Here is a 22,575-nt window from a genome sequence, read left to right as displayed (position 1 = left end):
TATTTTGCTCCAGCACCAAAGCTCAAAGGCATCAATTCTCCTATCATCCCTAGTCATTGTCAAGCTTTCTGGTGCATAGCAAGTTAAATGCAAAGATTATGGCCTGGATCAGGTGCACTTTAGTCTCCAGACTGACACTGCTGCTTGTTAGTACTTTGGAGAGGTTTCGGACAGTGGACTTTCCCAATGCAATTCATCTTTTAATTTCCTGGCTACGGGTATGAAGAGTGTTGGTGTGGAGCCAAGCAAACTAAAGCTATTAACAATCTCAATCTCTTCACCATCTATTATGATGCTGCCAATAGGCCCAGTGGTAATAATGTTTGTTTTCTTGATGTTGAGCTTCAATCCATATTAAAGGCTACAGTCCTTGAACTTCTGGAGCAAGCGCTTGAGGTCCCCCTCAGTTTCAGCAATCAGGGTTGTGTCATCTGCATAATGCAGACTGTTGATGAGTCTATCTCCAATCCTGATGCCACATTTCTCCTCATAGAGCCCAGCCTCCTTGATAATCTGTTCCATAGATAGATTGAAAAGGTATGGAGGCAGGCATAGAACTTTCCTGATTTTGAACCAGGCAGTGTTTCCTTGCTCTGTTTTGATGACTGCCTCCTGGTCCAAGTACAGGGATCGCATAAGCATGATCAAGTGTTCTGGGATTCCCATTCTTCTGAGTCAGCCACAGTTTGTTGGAATCTACACAGTTAATGTCTTTGCATAGTCAATGAAACAGAGATAGACATTCCTCTGATACTCTCCGCTTTCAGCCAAGATCCATCTAATATGACTTACAATATCCCTAGTATCACGGCCTCTTCTAAACCCAGACTGCACTTCTGGCAGTTCTCTGTTGATGTTCTGTTCTAGCTGTTTTTTTGATAATTTTCATCAGAATCTTGCTTGCATGTGATATTAATGATCTTGTTCAGTAATTTCCACACTATGTTGGGTCACCTTTCTTTGGGATGGAACAAATATAGATCTCTTCCAGTCAGTTGGCCAGGTGGTTGTCCTCCAGATTTCTTAGCACAACTAGGTGACATAGGGTTCAAAAACTTTATGTACAATACCGAGTTACGAACTAAAAATCAAAGTTTTGTTTTGAATGTCCATCTGTCACTGAGTAGTGACAAACAGTAAAGTCTTAACTGGTAGGTGTAGAAAAGGAACAAATATGAAATAGTAGCAGAAACTAAAACCATCCAGGCAACGCCACACTGATGGAAATAGAAATTTTACAGCAATGAAGACAGCTTATCTGTATGAAGCCATTTCTGAAGATATCAGTTCTTTAACTTCTATTGAGTCTTATTTTCACAGAAAAGAGATGGCAATTACATGTCAATCATCAAACAAACTACTCAAACATAGTAATCACTCAGAGTATTTAATCACAGTACCTTTCTTTCCTCCATCTTACTGCTGACCACATGCCACTTCTGTTCCAAGAGTGCTACACTCTGTTCTGTCTTCGAGCCAGAGCCAGAATCATCACGGCTTAGAAGCATGAGCCTGCCCTTGTCAAGCAGCTGATTATAAGTCTCTTCCTTGGCTTTTAGTTGGGAATAGAGCTCCTATAAGAAAAGTAGTAAAGATATCAATAACACAAATTTCTTTAGGTTAATTCCCTGGAAGATAGCCACGCACAGACTTAGTAGTATAGCCTGAGTAAGTCTACAAAGGTCTCATCTAGATCAAAGGATCCTAACATGAAATAAAGGCTACTATTCTTTAATATGAAAACAATTGTTACTAATGGAAAAAAAGCCCCCTTTTCTTTAGATGAGAAATCAGCCAGACCCCAATAATTTATTTCCCCTTTTCATAATAGATTTACATTAAAATTATGTTGCTTTTTTGTTATCAGTATGTTTTCTTGAAATACTGTCATTATTTATTGGAGTAACAAAACTCATCCAGATTTCTTTAAAAAGGCAACCACGTCTGTGTTTTATATTAATCTTCTTGATGCTCTAACACTAACCATCAAGTCACTATCCTTGTACTACTCATGTTCAACCCAAATTTACCAATTCACCTTTCTACGAAGATGGCGCCGAAAGCGAAGAAGGAAGCCCCGGCCCCTCCCAAAACCGAAGCCAAAGCAAAGGCATTGAAGGCCAAGAAGGCAGTCCTGAAGGGCGTCCACAGCCAAAAAAAAAAGAAGATCCGCACGTCACCCACGTTCCGGCGGCCTAAGACGCTGAGACTCCGACAGCAGCCCAAATACCCCCGGAAGAGCGCTCCCAGGAAAAACAAGCTTGACCACTATGCCATCATCAAATTTCCCCTGACCACTGAGTCAGCTATGAAGAAGATAGAAGATAACAACACACTTGTGTTCATTGTGGATGTCAAGGCCAATAAGCACCAAATTAAACAAGCTGTAAAGAAGCTCTATGACATTGATGTGGCTAAGGTCAACACTTTGATTAGGCCTGATGGAGAGAAGAAGGCCTATGTTCGACTTGCTCCTGATTATGATGCTTTGGATGTTGCCAACAAAATTGGGATCATCTAAACTGAGTCCAGCGGGCTAATTCTAAATGAAATAAATTTTTCTCACCATAAAAAACAAAACAAAACAAAACAAACAAATTTACCAATTCACCAGTGTATTTCCATTTGACCCTTCCTTGTGACTACTGTTGTCTATAGTTAGGTATTAACTCTGAATAAGCAATATGCAGTTTGTACATCAATTGTGAGTAAAAATTTAGGGTACTTTGTAGATTCCAAGATAGATTTCCCAGAGGAATTAAAAAGCAGTTCCTAATAGACACTGGCTACTTATATTCAGTTTGAAGAACTGGCCATTACCATGTGTGTATCCAGCTGTTCCCTAGCAGTTTCAGGAAGTCCTCCTGTAGGCTTAGAAGCAGAAAGCTGGCTTTCCATTCTAGTCAGTTCCAAGAGGAAATCTTCAATTTCACTGTGGAAACCTTGGGCCTTTTGAGAAAGACATATAAGCAAAGTCAGGAGTCAATTCCGAGCTTCAAAAGCAAACTTTCTAAATGATCACATGAAGACTGTTGTAAGAGAGGAACCTAAGACTTGGCTCAGGCATAGCTGTTTCAATACTGAGTTAGCATGAAGCTAATCTATTAATCATTGTCAGAATACAGTAGAATCCTTTAACTGTAACATTATAGAAAACTGATACAAGTTGACTAACTGACCTAAGTATTGTTGAATATGTACTTGAGTTAATCCCAAGTATTATCTGAATTTGTGAGAAAACTTTGGGATAAGGAAGCTTTATTAACTTTAAATAATAATTAAAAGATACTGGTCTATAAAGAAATAATAATAAAGACCCCAAATGATCCAGTGAAAAGCTGTTCTTTCCAGACAAGACTTGGAATACAGTGGACCGTCCTCTCAGGACACAGAGAGAGGATTGTACTCCTCACCACGTTTCCCTGTGAAATGATGGCTTTCTTCCAATGTTGTGCACACAGCCCTCTCCACTCATCTTCAATGATGCACGTACCTGCTGCAGTGTCGACTGAAGCTGCTGTTCCCTTTCCTCTGTTTTTTGTAACACTGACTCCCAGCACTGGTTCATAGTTTCCAAACGGCTTCTTAAGCTGCTGGCATCATCCCCAGCACTAGATTCAAGAAGCTCATTGCCAGCTTTGTTGACTGTTTCCACTGTAGCTTGATGGGCCAGTACATCATTTTTGAGAACCTAAGAAATGTTGAACATAATTTCTCTGTATTGGTATCAAGCTTGATACCTTGTGGTACATCAAAAGGTTTCTGGTGGAAACATATATGTTTCAAGCAAATAAGACCTAAGAGATGAAAATGAAAACACTTACATGGTGCTTTGCAAGCTCAACTTCAATTACTTTTGGGTCTCCACTTATTGGTCTCTGAGCATCTAACAACTCTTCAGTGTGAATCAGCCAACTCATTAGCTCCTCTAGGGCATGTTGGAACTGGCCAAGGGCCAACAGAGCACCTTCAAGCTTATGCTGCTCAAAAAAGAGATAAAGGGAACGCCCATTAAGAAATCCGCAAACAAGAGACAGTAAGTAGATCATTTCTGAGGCTTCCATTTGCCTTACCTGTCTGTGAGCAATTTTCTCACCCAGGTTCTCCCATAGGTGTTTGAGTTCTGTTAGTGGTTCTCGTATAATGTCTCTGTCTGTTTCATCAGTTGCTTTCTTTAACATTAGCTCACCCTGGTGATTGAGCTTCTCCATCTCAATTTGCTGTTGGTAAACTTCTACTTTGAACTCCTATCAAAGACATACTTAATGTTAACACTGAGCCAAGCTTTGAAAAATTAAAGGAGCCCAGAGAAGCAGTTATTTTTCCAAAGCAGCAGGTCAGTCGCAGATACAAACCTTCATTTCATTTAACTGATCTTTAACAGTGTTGAGGTCAGTGCCGACAGGGGGCATGGTGCAGAGTTTAATCACAGTGTTATCTAGCCAGTCAAACATAGCCTAAAATAAAAAAATACAAACAGAAGATAAAAGAAGTCAGGAGAAGAATAGCAATATCTGCTAGTATAAAATAGAGAAAAAGCTAAAGAATCACTCCCAGGGAAGGGAAGGAGGTGGGAGTAAAAATTATAAATAGTTAAAAAAGATATATTTCAAGGGAAAGGCAATGTACAGTAAGGGAAGATGAGCACATTATCACTAAAGAAAAGGAAGATGCAGAGACATATAGAAGGATTTATGGAAATCAAAATTACAAGGGAGAGAATGAAAAAAGTAAAGTTACATTGTGGGTACTGAAATTAGTGTCATAGAACAAAAAGTGTATGAACTGCTGAATGAAAAATTAATTTGCTTTGTCAACTTTCACTCAAACTATATTCAAATGAGAGGATAAAATACTTAAATAAAGCTAGACAGTATTATTTAAGGGGGAGCTCACTTTGTTAGTTGTTTCTGTTTTTAAGTGGGGGCAGAGGTTAAGGGATAATGATCTTTATTCCAGTAACAGAGAGATTCAAGAACTGAGCCAACATCATAGGGATGATGTCCAAAATAAACTCCTCTCTGGAAATATTAAATGTGAATAATGGTTACTATTTCTCATTACCAGCTAGCAAGCCGATGATATTCCAAAACTAATGTGCCAACTTATGCTTTAAGATAACTAAGGGAGGTTGGGAACCTTTGAGGGGCAAGGCCGGCTTCACTTTGTAGCCACCACAAGGACAGGTATAATAAGCATGCAGTGATGATAAAAATGACAAGAAGAATAAAAGTTTGGATCTGTGTCTGTCTGGGCTTTTCTCAGTAGAAGTGGAAAAACTTTGGCTACAATAAGGAAACAGCACTCTCTTAGGTTGGAGAATGTAGCAGTCTTCTGGAAGTGACCCACTGCTGTACTAAAAAACACAGAGGAAGTCTTACTTCCTCAGTGATCACTTCTGGGCTTCTCACCTGCAGAGTGTCCTGATACTGCACAGCAGCTTGCATGGCATCCTCAAGTTTTTCTATCCTCTCTTTCCATGTTTTGTTTAAGTTCTCCCAGGCATTATTCATCTGGAAGAAAAACATCCAGATTCTAAAATTCCTAACGCCACTCCTCAGCCTGAGTCGGCGTGAATTTCATCTGCTTTCCTTACGCATCTCTCCATACCTCATCAATGCTCTTCTTCACCTCAGGTTTCTCAGTTTCCCCACAGGCAAAAATCAAATCTGCTCCAAGGATTCGAATAAACTCCAGCTCCTCATGCAAACCATCTGTCTCCTCCTTAATGGTCTACAAGTAAATGAACGAAGCATAAGCCAAAACAGAAAGCAGAACAGAACTTCCCAAACTTTGTAAATGCAATTCAGCTGGCCAGTGAAACTGTCAATTTCACAAAAGCTTATCAATATTCTTTTTCCCCCCCATCTTAGTAGATGCAAAAAGCTAATGAATATTCTTAACGCACTGCCTGTCTGGATTGCGAAGGTTTCCACATTCCTGAGTAGTTATTTTCTTATTGAGAAAATGGCAGTGAGCGTCTCTAGTGAGCTCATGCCCTCCTTTTGCTCAGCATTTGTCAAGTATACAGTACCTCTGGAAAGAGGCAAGGGATAACTGCTATATCCAAGGGGATTAAAATCTACATAGGAGTATGTCAAATAATAGAAGCGACAAATCTAAAACCTGAGAGATGACGATCGTAAGAGTCAAACAGAAAAAAAAGAGGAAAAAAAAAGAGTCAAACAGATTAGATCATCTTGAAGACAGTGTTCCTTCAGCTCTTAAAAGGTAGTTTATGGACTGACAACGATGGAGATGGAAGGGAGGAGAATTTCTGAAATAAAAATAAGACATAAGACAGATAACATCAATACAGTATTAGCTTGTGCTAAATAAGATAAAGTGAGAAGTATTTAGTCAAAGTTAGACTTGATAACGTGGATGGCGCAGGACGAGGCTGTACGTCTACTGGGCAAGGACTGCCCCTTCTCCTGCAGGTGCCTGCTGGACTGAAGTGCTGACTTTCTGGTTAGCAGCCTGACTCAATGCACTTCACCACCAGGGCTCCTTCATGATGAGCACAGTCGCCATTTAGTTTACTGCTCTGCTCAGTATCTTCTGCCCTGGTCATTTTGGGGTGACCATCTCCATACTGTGAACTGCTTCCCTTACACTAAGTCTACTACCTCGTTATTGGTTTACCCTCCCATTCCTGGTAATGTATTAATTATTATTAATTTAATTAATTGATATTAATAATGGTTAAGTATTATTTTAAAGTGAAAAAAATTCTATTAACTGTCAAAAACAAAATAGAAGAAATTCTCTAAGGTGCTCAGCTTGGCTAAGCAATCAACACAACATAATTGAACAAAGTACATTTCTGGAAGACACACACATTACTTGAAGAAGTTTTGGGGTTTTTCTTACCTCAGCAGCTTCAACCTGTTGTTTGATGATTGATGGGTCAATGCCTGGACTTTCCAAGTCATGGACAATATCCTGGGTGTCTCTGATGGTGGTCAAAAGAGCTGCCATATCATACCAGAATTTTTCCGCTAATTCAAGGACATCAAGAAATTTAATTTCTCGCTCTTCAGCCCGAGCTTTGATATCTTCCCAGAAGAAAACCATTTGATCCAATTTGTCCTGGATTTCTAAAGTAATAAAAAGAGATGTGTCTAGCCTTATCAGAAATTCTAACGATTCTGATATTGTCACTGCTATAAGAAAGAAAAGCCTTAAAAAATTTAGCTCAGTGATTATCTGTGAAGCCAGGGTATTTTATAAACTTTCTGTGAAATCCCAGAAGTGTAAAATGTATTAATTAGAATGTAAAATAAATATTTCCACCCAAATAAAGGAAACCTAAAAACTAAAAAAAAAACAAAACCAAACTACAGGATAGTTTTCTCTTTAGACTTATGATTATGATTTCTGTCTTAGTAAATTTTGTTTTATACTGGTTTTCCACATAAATAAATCACACAAATAATTAGGAAATGTGTAACAAAGATACTGCTTAAATACAAAACTCCACATTTATAAAGGAGCTGGAATAAGAACTATTTCCAGTGCTGTGTGTTGAACTTGCTATATGTTTCCCATGGAAAGTGTTATAAAAGATACTTATGTTTTACCCACTGTTGACACTATAGTTCACTCACATTAGGGGGTTAAAGGAGCATTTGTTGTCTGGTCTGGGAATCTAACTCCCAATTGTACTCGTTTCAATGGGGCAATGTGTTCTGAATTTCCAATGATTTCCTAATGACTTTCTGCAATACTCATTACTTGGGAAACTACCTTGACATTCAATGAAACACACTCAGTGAGATGTTGGAGATAACTACAGCCTAGAATGTATTCTATTGATTTTCTTTAGAAATAAGTAGATTTAAGCACCTTTTGCAGCCAGATCCTTGTCAGCTCCCTGAGATCGCCCAATGAGCTCTTCTCCACGGCGTTTCAGGGCCTCGAAGGAAGGCTGTAGCTTTTCTAGCTCCACGGTGGCACTTTTGTTATCACTGATACACTCTCTGATCTTGTCTACTTCAGCAGGAATCAACGGTGGTATGCGCAGGCGAGAGGAAAGATTCCCCAGAGTCTCCAACATGGGCTCAATTTTATCATGGAACTAAACAAATATTGGATTGTTAGCCATCACAATAATTTTATCATATATCTGGGAAATGTTAGGGAATAAGGCCAAGGGATAAATGTTCCACTGTTTGGAATAACCTGTGCTACAACCTAGCAAGAACCCCTGCTAGCTGTTGAGTGCTGGCTTGGCTAAGAAACTAGACATAGTATACCAACGCTAGATCAACAAAAAAGAATGAAAGTGTTTACTTTAACAACCAAGGATATTAAGTAATATATCAGACATCAACTCAGATTATTAGTGTTGTTTATAATATTTCTTCTATTCCAGCTAATATGAGGAGAAAGGACAAGACCATGATAGTTGTATCAACATCTTGGATGACAGTTGCATGCGACAGACTAAAACAACAAGTTAGATGCCCTTTACCAGTTATGTAAATGCATGTGACCAGGAGTTTTAAAGTATTGTGGCATGCAATTTAACAACCCACAGTGTGTAACAGTGGGAAAGGAAAATGTTGGCATGATGAAAGGTAATTAAGGTAGGTAAAATCTAACCTTACTTAATGAACAACTAACTTCACACTTGTTTTATACTTTCAAAAACATGACTACAATTGTAAAATTGTCATTTATAATCTAAAGTGGGGAAGGGGATGGAAGCAAAATGAGTAAGCTTGCTTTCTGAAAAAGCTATTTAAAACTAACTGGAGAAAACAACTCTGGATTCATTAATAAGGAATAATATCCACTTCAAGTATTCATGGTGGGAGTCCTTTAACAAAATCACTTCCCATCACTTGTAAGTTCCACCCCAGATGAAACTGGCAAAATAAAGTGCACTAATATTTATTCCACAATAGTCAAGGGAAATTTCCTTATTGGTAATGACCTCAATTCTCAGCTTTATAAGAACACTCTAATCGCAATGGGAGTAGGTACCTTACCTCTGTAATCTGTAATGGTGGGCGCGGTCAACACAACAATGAAATGTGACGATGTGGGGAAGACAGGAGCAGGCAGCAACAACACAAAGTAACACATTCCACAATGTGAGTGAGAGATGGGATGGAAGGTGGGGGGAAAAACTTGAGTAAGTACAAATATTATCCAAGAATATTGACTAAACATAGGAATCAAATACCCAGACATGACAAAAGTACCATTAACAGTAATACATATTAGTTGAAAGTATGTAGTTACATGCTTTAAATGCAATTGCTGGTGGCTGATACTTCTCTTTGCTGTTATTTCTCCCCACTTAAGTATCTCTCTCTGAACGAGAAGCTAACTAGTGTCCTTTTGGATAAAAAGACTAAAGCACTTGTTGTCATGTTAACTCTCAAAAGTAACAGATCCAATAGAAACTTGACCTTTTCTGAGGCATTCATTGCTTTTGAGTTTGTAAAATGGGTGTATCTGAAATCACTCCTGCTAAAAGTTAAGTTTTCAGGGAAACCTTTTAACAGCAATATACTAGCTAAGATAGAAGTATGCCAATGTTCTTTGGAATAAAAACACAGATAGACAATATACCCTAATCTATCAGGAATGTATCATTAGCATGTTGGTGAGGACATAACAGAGATGACCTCTTGCTATAAGGACAGATGAAGGTTGTGTAAGTTCCAGACACACACATACCTGAGCAGACTGGGAAACAGCTTCATCCAGAGCCAGGGCCCGCTGGCGCACCTCCTCTTTTATTTGGGCATACATGTTTTCTGCTTTCTGGTATTTTTCTTCCACCATTTCCCCCTCCTCAGGGTTTAGCTCCTTTAATTGTGGGCCAATTTTCAGTAGTTTATCAATATGAGGTTTGTGTTCAGCAATAGACTCTCTCAATTGCTATGCAAAAAAAGGAAGATTGAAATATATCTGTTTTTATAGAAGCTTATTTGTGCAGCTACTTGGCCTGATGCTAATGCAAACTTTCAAAGAACAGACTCACGTGTTAAAAACCAGCAGGTCCTAGCATCATATCACTAACTAATGGGGAACAGAATACTCCTAAGTGTTAGGCTGTTAACACTAACTAATTATCTTAATTTTCAAAAGTCAGTTCAGATGTCTCTTTACCCAGAAAAACTTCCCAGTATATTCACTCTCCCTCTCCTTTGCTCCCTGTATAGTTAATTTATTCTATCCTCCGCTGGACTCATAAGGACTTTTATAAGTGATATTGTAATTTACATAAGTTTAATATCTGTTTCCCTCACCAGAACGATACACACCAAACAGGTATGATTAGCAGCGTGACTTGTATTCCAACTACTCCCTGACCCCACTCTTTGTCACTTCCAGTTTATAATTCCCAAAGGAATATAAGTATAGGAGTAAGCACAAGTCATAAAAAAGAAGTAAAAGTAAGCTTTTAAAACCTATCTGTAATAGTGACAGCATTATTAATTGTAACACAGCTGAAATATAACTTTCTCTTTCACCTTAACTATATGCAGTAAAGGCTTCTTGACAGAAAGCAAAGGGCTGTCACTTCAGCTTGTGTCTCAGCAAGTAGATAGAGCCACCCACTCCCATCTAATGATAGTCCTTGTCCTCAGAAAGATTTTAAATTCCCTTGGTTTTTAGTTAGCTCTTTGCTTATGTTCAATATTGAGGTTCATGATATTGGCATAATCTTATTCTTTAATTCATTCATGTTAAAGAATAAAGAAGGGTGGAGTGACAGTGCAGGAGAGGAAGACCCCAGATGAGATGGATCGATACGGTAACTGGGGTAATGGGGTTAGGTGTGTCAGAATCAGTGAGACTGGCTTAGGACAAGGCAGGCTTCGGAGCTATTGTACATAGGGTCGCTATGCTATGGGTCGCAGGAAACTTGACAGCACATAACAACAACAAAAAGAACAACAACTTTTAAGGTACAAAGAAATGATAATTATGAGCCAACTTCATAACACAGAACTTAACATCCAGTTTGTTGTTGTTGTTGTTATGTGCCGTCGAGTTGTTTGCGACTCATAGCGACCCTATGTACAACAGCCCTAAACCCTGCCCTATCCTGTGCCACATTGCCTCTGACACACCCATCCCAATTACCCCAGTCACTGAATCAATCCACCTCATAGAGGGTCTTCCTCTCCAGTAGGCACTAATAAATACACTGTTACAGAGTGAACTCATTTTTTCCGTTCTGCAATTAAATAAAACTTGGCATGCTTCTTACCCTCATTTCTTCTTGCTGCTGCCTCAGCTGCTCATGATCTATAGCTGGAGGAGGTAACTGTGCTATGAGTGCCCGAGTTTCTTCAATCCAGGGGCTGAGCTCCTCGTAAGTTTCCCAAAACTGATTCACCAACACCTGTGCCCGCTCTAGCCGGGCATAACGTTCTGAATTGAGAAGGCTTATGGCTTCATACTGCTGTATGAGAGACTCTGTCTTTTCCTGGGAGTCAAAAGAGAAAAAAAAAGTGTGTTACAAATCCTTTTGTAAAATAAACAAAAGAGAATTAAACATTTTGAAGCGATACACATGAAAATATTTTAAACTGGATTAATATAGAAAGATAGCAAGTGATTTTAAATAAACGTCATCATTTCTATAATTTCTAAACTATGAAAATGTTATTAAAGGCAATAAAATGGCACAAGAACAACAGAGTTAAATTAATTTCAGATGATGTATAAATTTAGAGATACAATTATTAAAATAAATCAACTCAGAGTAGACATGTTAGGAGTGTGATAAAATCTTTGTCTATCAGGTTTCATTTATCTTTTGACAAATAAGTCTCCACGAAGCTGGCACTTAAGCTTCTTATGTTTGGAATAAGTAACTCAGTTGGGTACGATGATTTCTGGTCTATAAAGAATTTCTTTTGGCTAATCATTTTAAAGGAGCTCTGGTGGCCTATCAACTCCTTATCTGGTGGGTGAGGAGTTGTCCTTCTAACCTAAAAGCAGTCAATTTGAGTCTATCAGATGTTTGTTCCTCAGGAAAAAGACAGGAACTCTTCTCCTGTGTGATTTACAGCTTTAGACAACCTGCTGGAGAGTCTGCTATGAGTTGGTTCCAACTTGACAGCCATGACTTTGAGGGTATTTTGTAATTAATCATTTTAGAAACAAGTATGCCTTTTGAAAGGATGTAAAGAAGGAATGAGTGTCTACAAAACCCAACAATAACAAACATAAGTAACTTAGAGATTACTCAAAGCTCACTCTTTATAGACTAATGATGAGGAGCAATTCTGCTGTAACATGTTTAGAAACTTGTAAACACAGAGTAAGGAACCTGAGTTCCAGAATGTGAAATGTCAAGATGCGTTTTTGTACCTCTAGCTACAAGAAAGCCTAAGAGGAAAAGAACTGCTTAAATCGTCATTTCACAATTAGTCTTCCAATTCACCATGCTCAAGAACACAAATATAGTGAATAAATAATTTTAAGTTACCTGTAATACAGCTTTCTGTTCCTCTCCACATGTGCTAAAGATTTCCCCACGATGGCTGAAGAGTTCATCCATTGAATCTTTGTGTCGAATGATATCAATGGAGAAAGCCTTTGAACAGCAAACCATAATTAATAATTAAAAGGACACTAAATTTTCTTATGCTTATTGAGGCCTGGTGGAAAGCATTCTGCAGCTAAGTGAAAGGCTGGTGTTTTGAACCCATCTGCCTCTCTGAAGGGGAAAGATGGGGTTTTTTTAAAATCTCTTTTATTCATTGTTGCACATTTTCTCCCCCCCCACATCTCCCAGCCCACCTTGCAATGCACCCCTTGTTCCAGATTGTTCTCATGCATATAATGCATAATCATATATTCCTTTCAGACAGTTCTTCCTCTCATCTGTTTTAATGTAGTGTTCATTATCTAGCCACTCTTTCCCCATTTCCTTGCCAAGCCCTCATGCCTGTCCTATTTTATAATATTTTATTGTGTTATGCAATATTTGTCAGAGTAAGATCTTCAGGCAGCGCTGTTCTACAGGGTCTTTATGAGCTGACTTGATGGCAGTGGGTTTGAATTTTTGGTTAGCCTGTGCTAGTGGAAATCCTATGACAAATTCTTTGCTTTACAGTTACATCAAAAAGCACTTCTTAAGGGAGCTCTGGTGGCATAGCGGCAAGAAGCTGTGCTGTAATCCTGAAGGCACATGGTTCGCATCCACCAGATGCTCTGCTGGAGTAGGAAGGGCAATATCCTGTACCAGTCTAATCTGATTTGATGGTACACAACAAGCAGGTGGGGGGAAAGACAGTGTAAAGGAAAAAAAGCACTTCTTTAAAAAAAAAGGCACTTCTTGAAAAATTTGCTACTGTCTCTGCATATATCTTTAATGTTTATCTTTCAGTAGTTTATAAAAATATCTCCTCTCCTAAAGACTATACAGAGTTATGGTGACTTAGTGGTAAGAAATTGTGCTGTCAAACCTAAGGCACGCTGTTCAAATCCACCAGCTGCTCCATGGGATAAAGACTAGCAATCTCCTCCCATGTAATTTACTGCCTCTGAAAAACCGCTAAAGGGTCAACTGTGAGTCAGTTTGGACTCAACAGTTCCTAACAACAACAACAACAACAACCTATACACATACTTTTTTAATCAAATTGGTAACTACTCAGAATTATTGGGTCCATTCTTCCCCTTTAGCAGAGCAAAAAGATCTCTGTCTCACCCCAAGGATTCGTTGAATTAATTTCTGGCCATCATCAGGACACTGGCTTATTCCACTTGACTTGGGTTAGGGAGATAATCTCTCTTAATATACTGTCACACACTTTTAAACTGACGACCGTGCTTAGAAACACATTTGCCGTGTTGTCACACTGAGCTCCTAATTATTTTACTATCTCAGAAAATAGTGCGCAGAATGGTTTTACACTTACCTTCTGTACCTGCAGCTGAGCTGTGGTTTGGTCTTGTTCTAGGCGAATTGGACCAAGGGCCATCAATTTTCGTTTTGTTTCAGCAACCCAAGCTAGTTCTGCATCGGCAGCTTGCTCATACTAACACAAGTGTTGTGGAGGGGGGAAAAACCCAAGTTATACACAGCCGTGGCCCGACTTGCTATAACTGCAATTCATTCATAGAAAGGACTGAATTTTCAATAATATATTTCATAGTTCACCAAAATAATGAATAATTTCATAAAATTCCAAACCAAGACACAGACAAATTAATTAATCATATTTCAAGTCTTTTAGAAAGAAGTTATAGTTAGACACAACAGCAGAATTTGATACCCTCCTGTAGAAATAAACTTCTAATCAGTGTTTATATAAAGCCTTAATCTTTCTGCCAATCCTTTTTACTCAGGCACTGAACAGAAATCATTCTAGTATGTTTAAGCAGAAACTTACTTAACATGGTAGCACACAATTAAGTCAAGTAAACTGAGAAGTACTTGTTCAGTTAAAGAGTGTAAGACTCCAGAAGAAGACCTCAAAGCTTAAAGTTACAGCAGCCAGACTTTTATGCCATTAACAAAGAAAGCCTATACACTTGTTTTGTCATCAGTGGTTCCAATCTTTTCTCTGTACCTGTTAAATTTTGAATACTTACACAAATATTAAAAGGGAAAAGTAAACTTGGAAACATCTGACCAATATTAGAGAGGTATAACTGGGGACATACTTGGCAGTTCATGTGTAGTTCTGAAGGCTTTTATTATCATAGTGAGCCTTAGGTGTCATACTACATTAATTTTTTTTTGTGCCATGGCACATTAATAGGTATGTATCAAACTACTCTCTTTTATTTGATATGATGTATATTATACAATAGAAAATATCTTCAGAAAGCAGAAAGGCTAACTATCAAGGGAAATGTGACACCTGTGTTTACTGCGAGGGTTCTATTTTGGATAGCTCTGCTATTTTGGTGAGCATATTTGATAGTAATTATAGTTCTTGGTTCCTTCCCATCTGACAACTAATGCTAAAGTAGTTAATTATGTCAAGCTAAATTATGAGACATTTGGAACTCTAATCACAATCCACCTGATTAGCAAGGAAACAGCTAAGAAATGGCCTCAGAAAGATAGAGGCCATCTCATTTCTAAATTCTTCTCTAACCAAATGAATCAAGTATGTTCAAATTGCTGGATCCATCCTTATAATCCTCCCAATCATTTATGATTACTGAAATATATATGTTGCATCAGATTTAACTTGATCTCATTACTCATTCCTATTGCTGAGTCTGAATTTACATGGGTCATACACAGATCTCCACTGCCTAAGGTTTCAGTGCAGAGGTGTTAACATATTACCTGTTGTGATCTCTGAATAGCAGCATCGATTTCATCCACCCTTTGTCCAATAGTGTCACTGACCAGCTTGTACTGCTCGTTGGCATCAGACACAAGTTTATCCAGTCCTTCTCTGGCTCTCCAGGGCACCAGTTCCAAGAGCGCACGGCTCACCTCATTCACGGTGTCCAACACCAGTCTGTGCTCCATGACCTCCTTCTTTAATTCCTAAGGAGGAAAAAGAGTTTTCAGGCCATACTCTGCTAAATAAAGGACACTAGCAGCTGTACTGGTGAGAAGGTGTTCTCTGCACCACACTTCCCAGCAGAGTTCTGACCTCTTTCCTCCCATTATTTTTTTCTTGTCTCAAATTTTTCAATCACTCTGAAGCCTGACTTTAGGCCATATCTTGAGAACTGTACACAAGCCCTCTTGAGTCAGACTATGTCTTTGTAGAACAATAGTGCTCCTTCATGCTTTCCTCTTTATACCAGTAGAAATGACAAATAATGCTTTAAACATAATCTAGAACCATACCAGATCCTGCATGATCTCTAGAAGGTAAATGCATCATGAAGATAAATTGTGGAATGTTTATACTTAACAAAATCCACACATATATGGCAGTCAATAACTTTTCTTTAGACCATAAGTATTTTCATGCGTGTTTTTTAAAAGCCAAAATCTAATGTCAATTAATAAATAAGAAAGGAGGCAGTCAGAAATGTTTGGTTTAAGGCAGAGATGGTTGGTGAAGAAAGAAGAATTCTAGGGGGGCTGCTTGTTCCTTTTACAGAGTGAGATGACAGCTCACCTTCTGTCTTTGCTGGAACTGGGGTATCTGTTCCCCAGTGGGGGATTGTCCTCCACTGGCAGCCAGCTCCTCCTCCACCTCCCTCAGCCACCCAGTCAGCTCCTCGTAAGTAGACTGGAACTTGGTGGCCAGCTGCCGGGCTTGCTCTAAGGTTCTGAGGGCCTTGGAGCTAGTGACTGTGATGTCTGTGTATCGAGTCTTTATGCCATCTAGTTTCTCCTGGATGAGCAATACCTCTTCACCTGTGAAAGACAGTACATGATTATTCATATTTAAGAGATAAGGGATGAGGGTAAATAATATTTACTTTTACAGATACTCCCACTCTGTGGTAGTGATTTCATTGAACATCCCTCACTGGAGATGAAAGAAACCTTCCATTTGACAAAAGATGCCATTTCTAAGATTATTAAGATCTCAATGTGACTACAAGTGTTTTTAAGATGTTTTGAACATCCTTCAGTGAACACAAGAATTTTAAGAAGCATGGATAAGAGGGGGGCATAGATATGTCTTGGAAAGGTTATAGCTAGAGTGCTCTTTGAAGGCAAGAATGGTGAGGCTTTGCCTCACATACTTTGGGCATGTTGCTAGATGGGTCTGTTCCTTAGAAGAGGCCATAATGCTGGGAAGGGTGGAGAGGTGATGGAGAGGAAGACTCTCAACTAGGTGGACTGACACGGTGACTGCTGCAATACGCTCTAGTGTATCAGGATGTATGAGGATGGTGCAGGATAGAACAGGGTTCAGATCTTTTGTTCATAGGGTCACTATGAGTCGTTCTTGACTTGACAGCACCTAACAACAACATTTATAAACCAGATTGGAGACATCTTTAGGTTTCAAAAGACTTAGCAGGAAATAGGATACAATTTCATCAGACTCTGTAGAGTGTGGTAATAAAATCATTGAGTATGAAGCTTCTCAATTATCAAAGAGAAGTGGTTAATTCACGCTGCTTACTCTCCCGGATATGTGATTGTTCGAGGTGCTGGACTGCATGGTTCAAAGTACCTGTGGTTTGTTTTAGAAGAGCCTGACCATTTTTAATGGCTTGATCTACATTCTTCTTTCTATTAACAATCTCTTCATTTAACGCCTGAAAGGAAAGAGTAGTGTTAATCCCTAAACCATGGCAAAACAAAGTGAAAGAAATTTAAGATCTTTATGAGATCAAATTTAAAGTAAAGACATGCTCTTTTTTTTAGATGTATACCAGTTTAGTTTTTAAAGCACCAAATATTTTATTCCCCATTCCCTCATTTGTTCCCTTCATTAATTACACAAAATAATTAAATCGGATACTTAAAGGCAGGCTTTCCTTTCACTGGATAAGAAAAGATTTGATAATTTAGTTTTTCCAATTTAAGAGATCTTACCAGTCTTAAACTCAAGAAAAACAGAGGTGGAATTGAGCAAAAATACCTACTATGCCCCACTTAAGAATAAGACAAAGTTCAAGAGAAGGAAGTCTGCAAAAATAGGCTGACTTTAATCAAGATCTGAGCTGAAATTCTCTCAATATTTGAAATCAATGAGATGGAAGAATTTTACACTGTTAAAAACAAACAAAACCCCCACTTTGCTTATTTTTATAAACCTTAAATAAGAGATGACAACATAACAGAAAGATCAAACTGCTCTTTCTTCTGAGATGGCATAGACTCCCTGGGATTTGACCGTATAAATTCTAGAAATATTCTAAAATTTGGAAAATCTGATCAAATTTTGGACACTATTTGGGTACACCTGATTTTGGTAAAGTACATTCTCTTCCATAAAGCTCCTCAAGCGAAAACTTAAGAGATACCATTAATGACGTAAAGCATTCAGTATTGTCTCTTATAACACCAGGAGCAACATCAAAGCAACACCAACCTCTCTCACTATCCATTAATGTATAAAATAAAATACAGTGTTTAGAATGAAAAACAAAACAAAACGGAGAGAAACATGAATCAAAATTACAAAATAACTAGTAACTTAACCATAAGAATGGAAAACATGAATACCAGGTGGTCAGCATGTTGCTTCTGCAAGACGTCCTGTCTGAAATCCTTTACGAACACTGAACTGAGCTTGTCCTCAACCTCAGCCAGCCAGTTGAGCACCTCCACCTCATCCTCCCCAAACAGTCTAGCATTAGACAGTGCTTGTTCAAGCAGGGCTGCTTTCCGGCAGCACCGGTCTTGAATCTCACTGTATCGGGCCTGCAAAGAGCCTAGCTTTTCTGAGAGTACACCCTGCTCTGTAGAACATGTCAGGGAGGAGAGGGACTGCCCAATTTTGACTGCCTGGTGCACATCTGTTGCATGGCTTTCTATTTCTTCCTCCAGAGCCTGGAAATCCAGAGTGGAAAAAATGAATAACAGAAACAAAACAAATGAAAAGTCAACATGAAACAATGAATAACAAATGATATAATAAATAATAACACAGAAATTCATCTACTGAAAGGCAAAAATAACATGAAAATTGAAAACAAATTTTTTTTTTCTGATGATAGCCTATTAAGAAATTTCTATTTTTATCTCAAGAATGTGACTTTGGAATTAATAACCTGATCATATTTTAAATTAAATTTTTGAGAAGTCCAAAAATGTGTCCTTCTTCTAGAATGCTACAAGCAGTTTTCTTATTCTTAGGATTTCTTGTTCCACTTCTGTGTTTTCATTCACCATGTTATTTTCCTACCTTGTGGCGAACAATCTGCTGTTGAATTTTAGCAGTCTGGGTGCCAACAGGTTCTGAGTTAGCAAGTTTTTTCTCTGTGACAGATAAGAAGTCAGAAATAGGCTCAGCTGTCTCATGGAATTGCTTGGCGAGAACCAGGATATCCTCCAGCTGTTTTTGCCTACACAGATATATAGAACAAGCTGCTCAGACAAAAAGTCACACTAACACTTATAATAAAGTACCATATTCAATGAACACCAGTTGCTACCAGGTATATTTAAAGTATCAGCAGTTAACAGAACACACATTAGGTACATTTTATATATTTTTGATCCTGTCATACCTCTCCACAGCTAAATACCTTAAAAGAGAAAACAAACTCTGAAGCCTTAAAAAAAAACACCCCAAAACACCAAAAGATGTGCTTAAGTCATCTCTAAACCAGAAGTCTGCTACCCTTGAAGTGATTCAGATTTACGGGGACCCTCCATTGGATTTCAGAGGCTGTAAAGCTTTTCCAGGGAGCTCTAGCAGCCTAGTGGCAAGAAGCTGTACTGCAATCCTGAATGCACTCAAAATCCATCAGGATGGGCAATCTTCTCTCGTGCAGTTAACTGCCTCTAAAAACTTGCTGGAGGGTCAGCTATGGGTCGGTTCTGACTCAATGGTACACAACAGCAAGAATGCATTTTGAGGGAGCTCTCGTGGTCTAGTGGGTAGAGAGTTGAGCCGCCAATTCAAAAGCAGGTGGTATGAATCCACTAGCTGTTCCTCGGGAGAGAGATGGACAATCTCCTCCTGTGAGATTTGTAGCCTCTGAAAATTCACTAGAGGGTCAATTATGAGCCATTTTCAACTTGACAGCAATTATCATGCTTTATGAGAGGGGACAGCCTCATCATCGGCAGTAGAGGGCGTGGTGGATTCAAACCACCAGTCTTTCAGTTACCAGTCCAACATGTAACACACTGTGCCACCAGGAGTCCTTCAAGTCACCTAGGGAGCTCAACAGTAGAATGAGGACTACATTCATATCTTTTAAGCTTTGTCCTTTTCCTCTTATGCCACAATGACATATACTGAAACAGTATTATAGTATATGTATCATCTGAAAATGACTGAAATAAAGTTTAAAGGGTAAAACATTAGTTTTTTTTCCTTCTGTCACTTGTGAGTGAAAAAGAAATGATCTGAAATGAGTCTTCTAGCAATTAAAAACCATAGATCAAAATTTTAAATTCAGATTTATGATAAAAAATAATCTCAGAATAGCTGAATCTGCTCACATAAATGCCAGTTAAAACAGAATGATGGACTTTATTTGGAATTTTAAGTCTTATTTAATATAAAACCTATAATAAGCAGATTTCAATTCCTTTGTAGATTAAAAGCAGTAAGTTTTAAAAGGGAGTAGTCAGGTTATCGGAGACAGGAGTTACACATAGATTTCTAACGAAAAGCTATAGTGATCACTAGGGAGCTCTGGTGGTGCAGCCTACTGGGATCTGTACTGTTAAGCCAAAGGCAGTACCCTTCTGCCAGTCTGAATCCACCAGCTGCTCTGATGGAGAAAGATGAGCAATTTCCTCTCACGTGATTTACAGCCCCTATAAACCCACTGCCAGGTCAGCTATGAGTCAGTTCCATATGGACAGCAGCAAGTTTTTTAAGTATAATGATAACTATGAACAAACTAAATAACAGAAGTCATTTGAAAATGCTAGGAGTACAATAAAAAGTTCAGCAAACCTTTACTGAATATCTTCCTTGTATAAGGCTTATCTCATGGCGAAATGGGCAAATTTATTTTAATATTATTCAAATAAGAAAATTTAACTATCTGAAAAAAGAAAATCTATTTCCAAATGTTAACTAATCTGGGTAGAATTTCCTCTCGTAGTTTACATCTATTTTAAAAACAGATTTAATGAATACATTTTAAGTATATAATCTGGATTAAACAGGAATAAGGAGCTGCACCTAAAGGCTCAAACGTGAAAGCTGCTCTTCAGGAGGAAGGTGGGCAATCACCTCCCATGCGATTTACAGTCTCTAAAAACATGCTGCAGAAGTCAGCTAAGAGTCAGCTCCTACTCGATGGCACTTAAGAGCAATTTTTAAAAACTGTCTTTAATTTCCAAATCTTTTAGCCTTCTCTCCAATCTTAGAACTTAAAAGTTTGAAGAAGTGGACATAATAGGATTTAGGATAGAAATTAAAAGAGTTAAAATAATATATAAGCATAAAAAACCTCAATGATAAAAAATTGTAATAAAAATCTTTACAGTGTCTATAACAAATGAAGCTGTCCTTGGTATACTGGACCACACACAGGTTGGGAAGATGGAAAGAAAAGACTACAAAAAAAGGAGCCATATTAGAAAGAAAGAATGACTTTAAGGAGTGCGTGAACCTCAGAGATAAGTAATGACTTATTAATAATGACCATAATAATACATGGCACAGAATGATACAGAAAGAGAAAAATTAAGAAGTGATATTATATTGGAGAATAAAGAAAAATATCATTGAAGAAGGGGATATGGAGATGGGGTGATAGAAGGCCTTTTAAAAGACGTAGCAATGCTATCAATAAAAATATTGCATTAGAGAACTGACAAAGTTTTGAAGAGGAGATGATCATGACCTCACCAAAGGAGTGAGAAGAATAGTGGGAACTAAGAAAGATAAGCTGGGGTCAAATAGTAGTGAGTGCTGAATGTTGGATTTAAGAGTTCAATTTTACTTTATAGTCAATAGGGAACTAGTAAACATTTTTAGCATGGAAAAAGGTGATCAGAGGTGTAACTGAAAAAGGTATATCTACAGCAAAAGGATGGGGGGATGTGGAGAGGGAAAGGCCTGAGAGTAAGTGGAAAGGTGCTGGTGGAGTTATTAGTTAGGAGGCTGCCTCAATAACAGCTCAAGGGAGAGCTCATAAGTCATGAACTGGAGTGGGAGAGTGGTAATTAGACAAATGGATAGGCAGGAAAGACACAAGAGAAGTAATAATGTACAGAATTTAGCATCTTGATATATGTGGGGAGTGAGGGAGGGAAAAACCAAACCAATGGCAGTCTTAGGCCTAGGTAACCATCTGCAAGGCTGATGGTGCCATTAATGGGAATGAACAGAGAGCAGAAAAAGTTACGGGTAGATATGGAAATAAAAATCAATGAAATGCTTTAATTTTCCTATCTCCCATTAATATTAGAGCAAGGCATATTTTTTAAAAAAATGTGTACTCAGTTGTGGGCAGGTAGAAATAATGTTACTGAAAAGAGAATTATTTGCAAGTTATTGTTGACTACTTAGAAAATGAAAAGGATACAATAATAAATTATGAATGTTAATATTTACATATTGATTTTTTATTAACTCTCTTCTGTTCCCCAAGTTTGTAGTAAATAAGCTACAAGACATCATGTTACATATTAAGTTCAGGTGACATTAGGGTCGAGGCTATAAAAAGAGAAGGGAGAAATAGTCATTTGGGGTCATTCTTTAATGCCCATACACTAATATGTTGCCCCTAATACACTTTTTAAATTGACAACCATGCTTAGAAACACATTGCCATCATTTGCGGAAACGTATTAAATAAGACCATAGGCTAGAGCCCAGATGCAAAGGTATCTTAATGCAAACAGAAAAGAAACGTAAGTTTAATTCTAAGTGTTAAAAACATTACTGATCACTCAACAAAATAGGACTAGAGGGTAATTTCTTCAACATAGTAAAAAGTATCTATGAAAACCCAAGAGCCAACATTGTTCTTAATGGAGAGAGGTTAAAGGCATTCACTTTAAGAATAGGAACT

General features: G+C 38.1%; 1 protein-coding gene across 1 annotated transcript in view; it reads right to left on the bottom strand.

The window, feature by feature from the left end:
* LOC102871467 (microtubule-actin cross-linking factor 1-like) overlaps positions 1-22,575 on the bottom strand; it is a gene marked incomplete at its 3' end in the record, with an annotated part of 301,457 nt that overhangs the window by 43,983 nt on the left and 234,899 nt on the right. The window contains 20 exon segments of the mRNA XM_006886487.1: positions 1,401-1,574; positions 2,821-2,949; positions 3,494-3,691; positions 3,825-3,980; positions 4,074-4,247; positions 4,356-4,457; positions 5,412-5,513; positions 5,611-5,733; positions 6,874-7,100; positions 7,849-8,080; positions 8,997-9,005; positions 9,694-9,897; positions 11,237-11,455; positions 12,464-12,571; positions 13,902-14,021; positions 15,287-15,493; positions 16,080-16,321; positions 17,094-17,178; positions 18,092-18,418; positions 18,774-18,933. Of these exon segments, the coding sequence (XP_006886549.1) occupies positions 1,401-1,574; positions 2,821-2,949; positions 3,494-3,691; positions 3,825-3,980; positions 4,074-4,247; positions 4,356-4,457; positions 5,412-5,513; positions 5,611-5,733; positions 6,874-7,100; positions 7,849-8,080; positions 8,997-9,005; positions 9,694-9,897; positions 11,237-11,455; positions 12,464-12,571; positions 13,902-14,021; positions 15,287-15,493; positions 16,080-16,321; positions 17,094-17,178; positions 18,092-18,418; positions 18,774-18,933 (3,298 nt within the window).

Source organism: Elephantulus edwardii, unplaced genomic scaffold, assembly GCF_000299155.1.
Source record: "Elephantulus edwardii isolate Elephantulus edwardi_28Jun2011 unplaced genomic scaffold, EleEdw1.0 scaffold00049, whole genome shotgun sequence".
Taxonomy (NCBI): Eukaryota; Metazoa; Chordata; class Mammalia; order Macroscelidea; family Macroscelididae; genus Elephantulus; species Elephantulus edwardii.
This window is presented reverse-complemented; position numbering and strand designations above follow the sequence as displayed.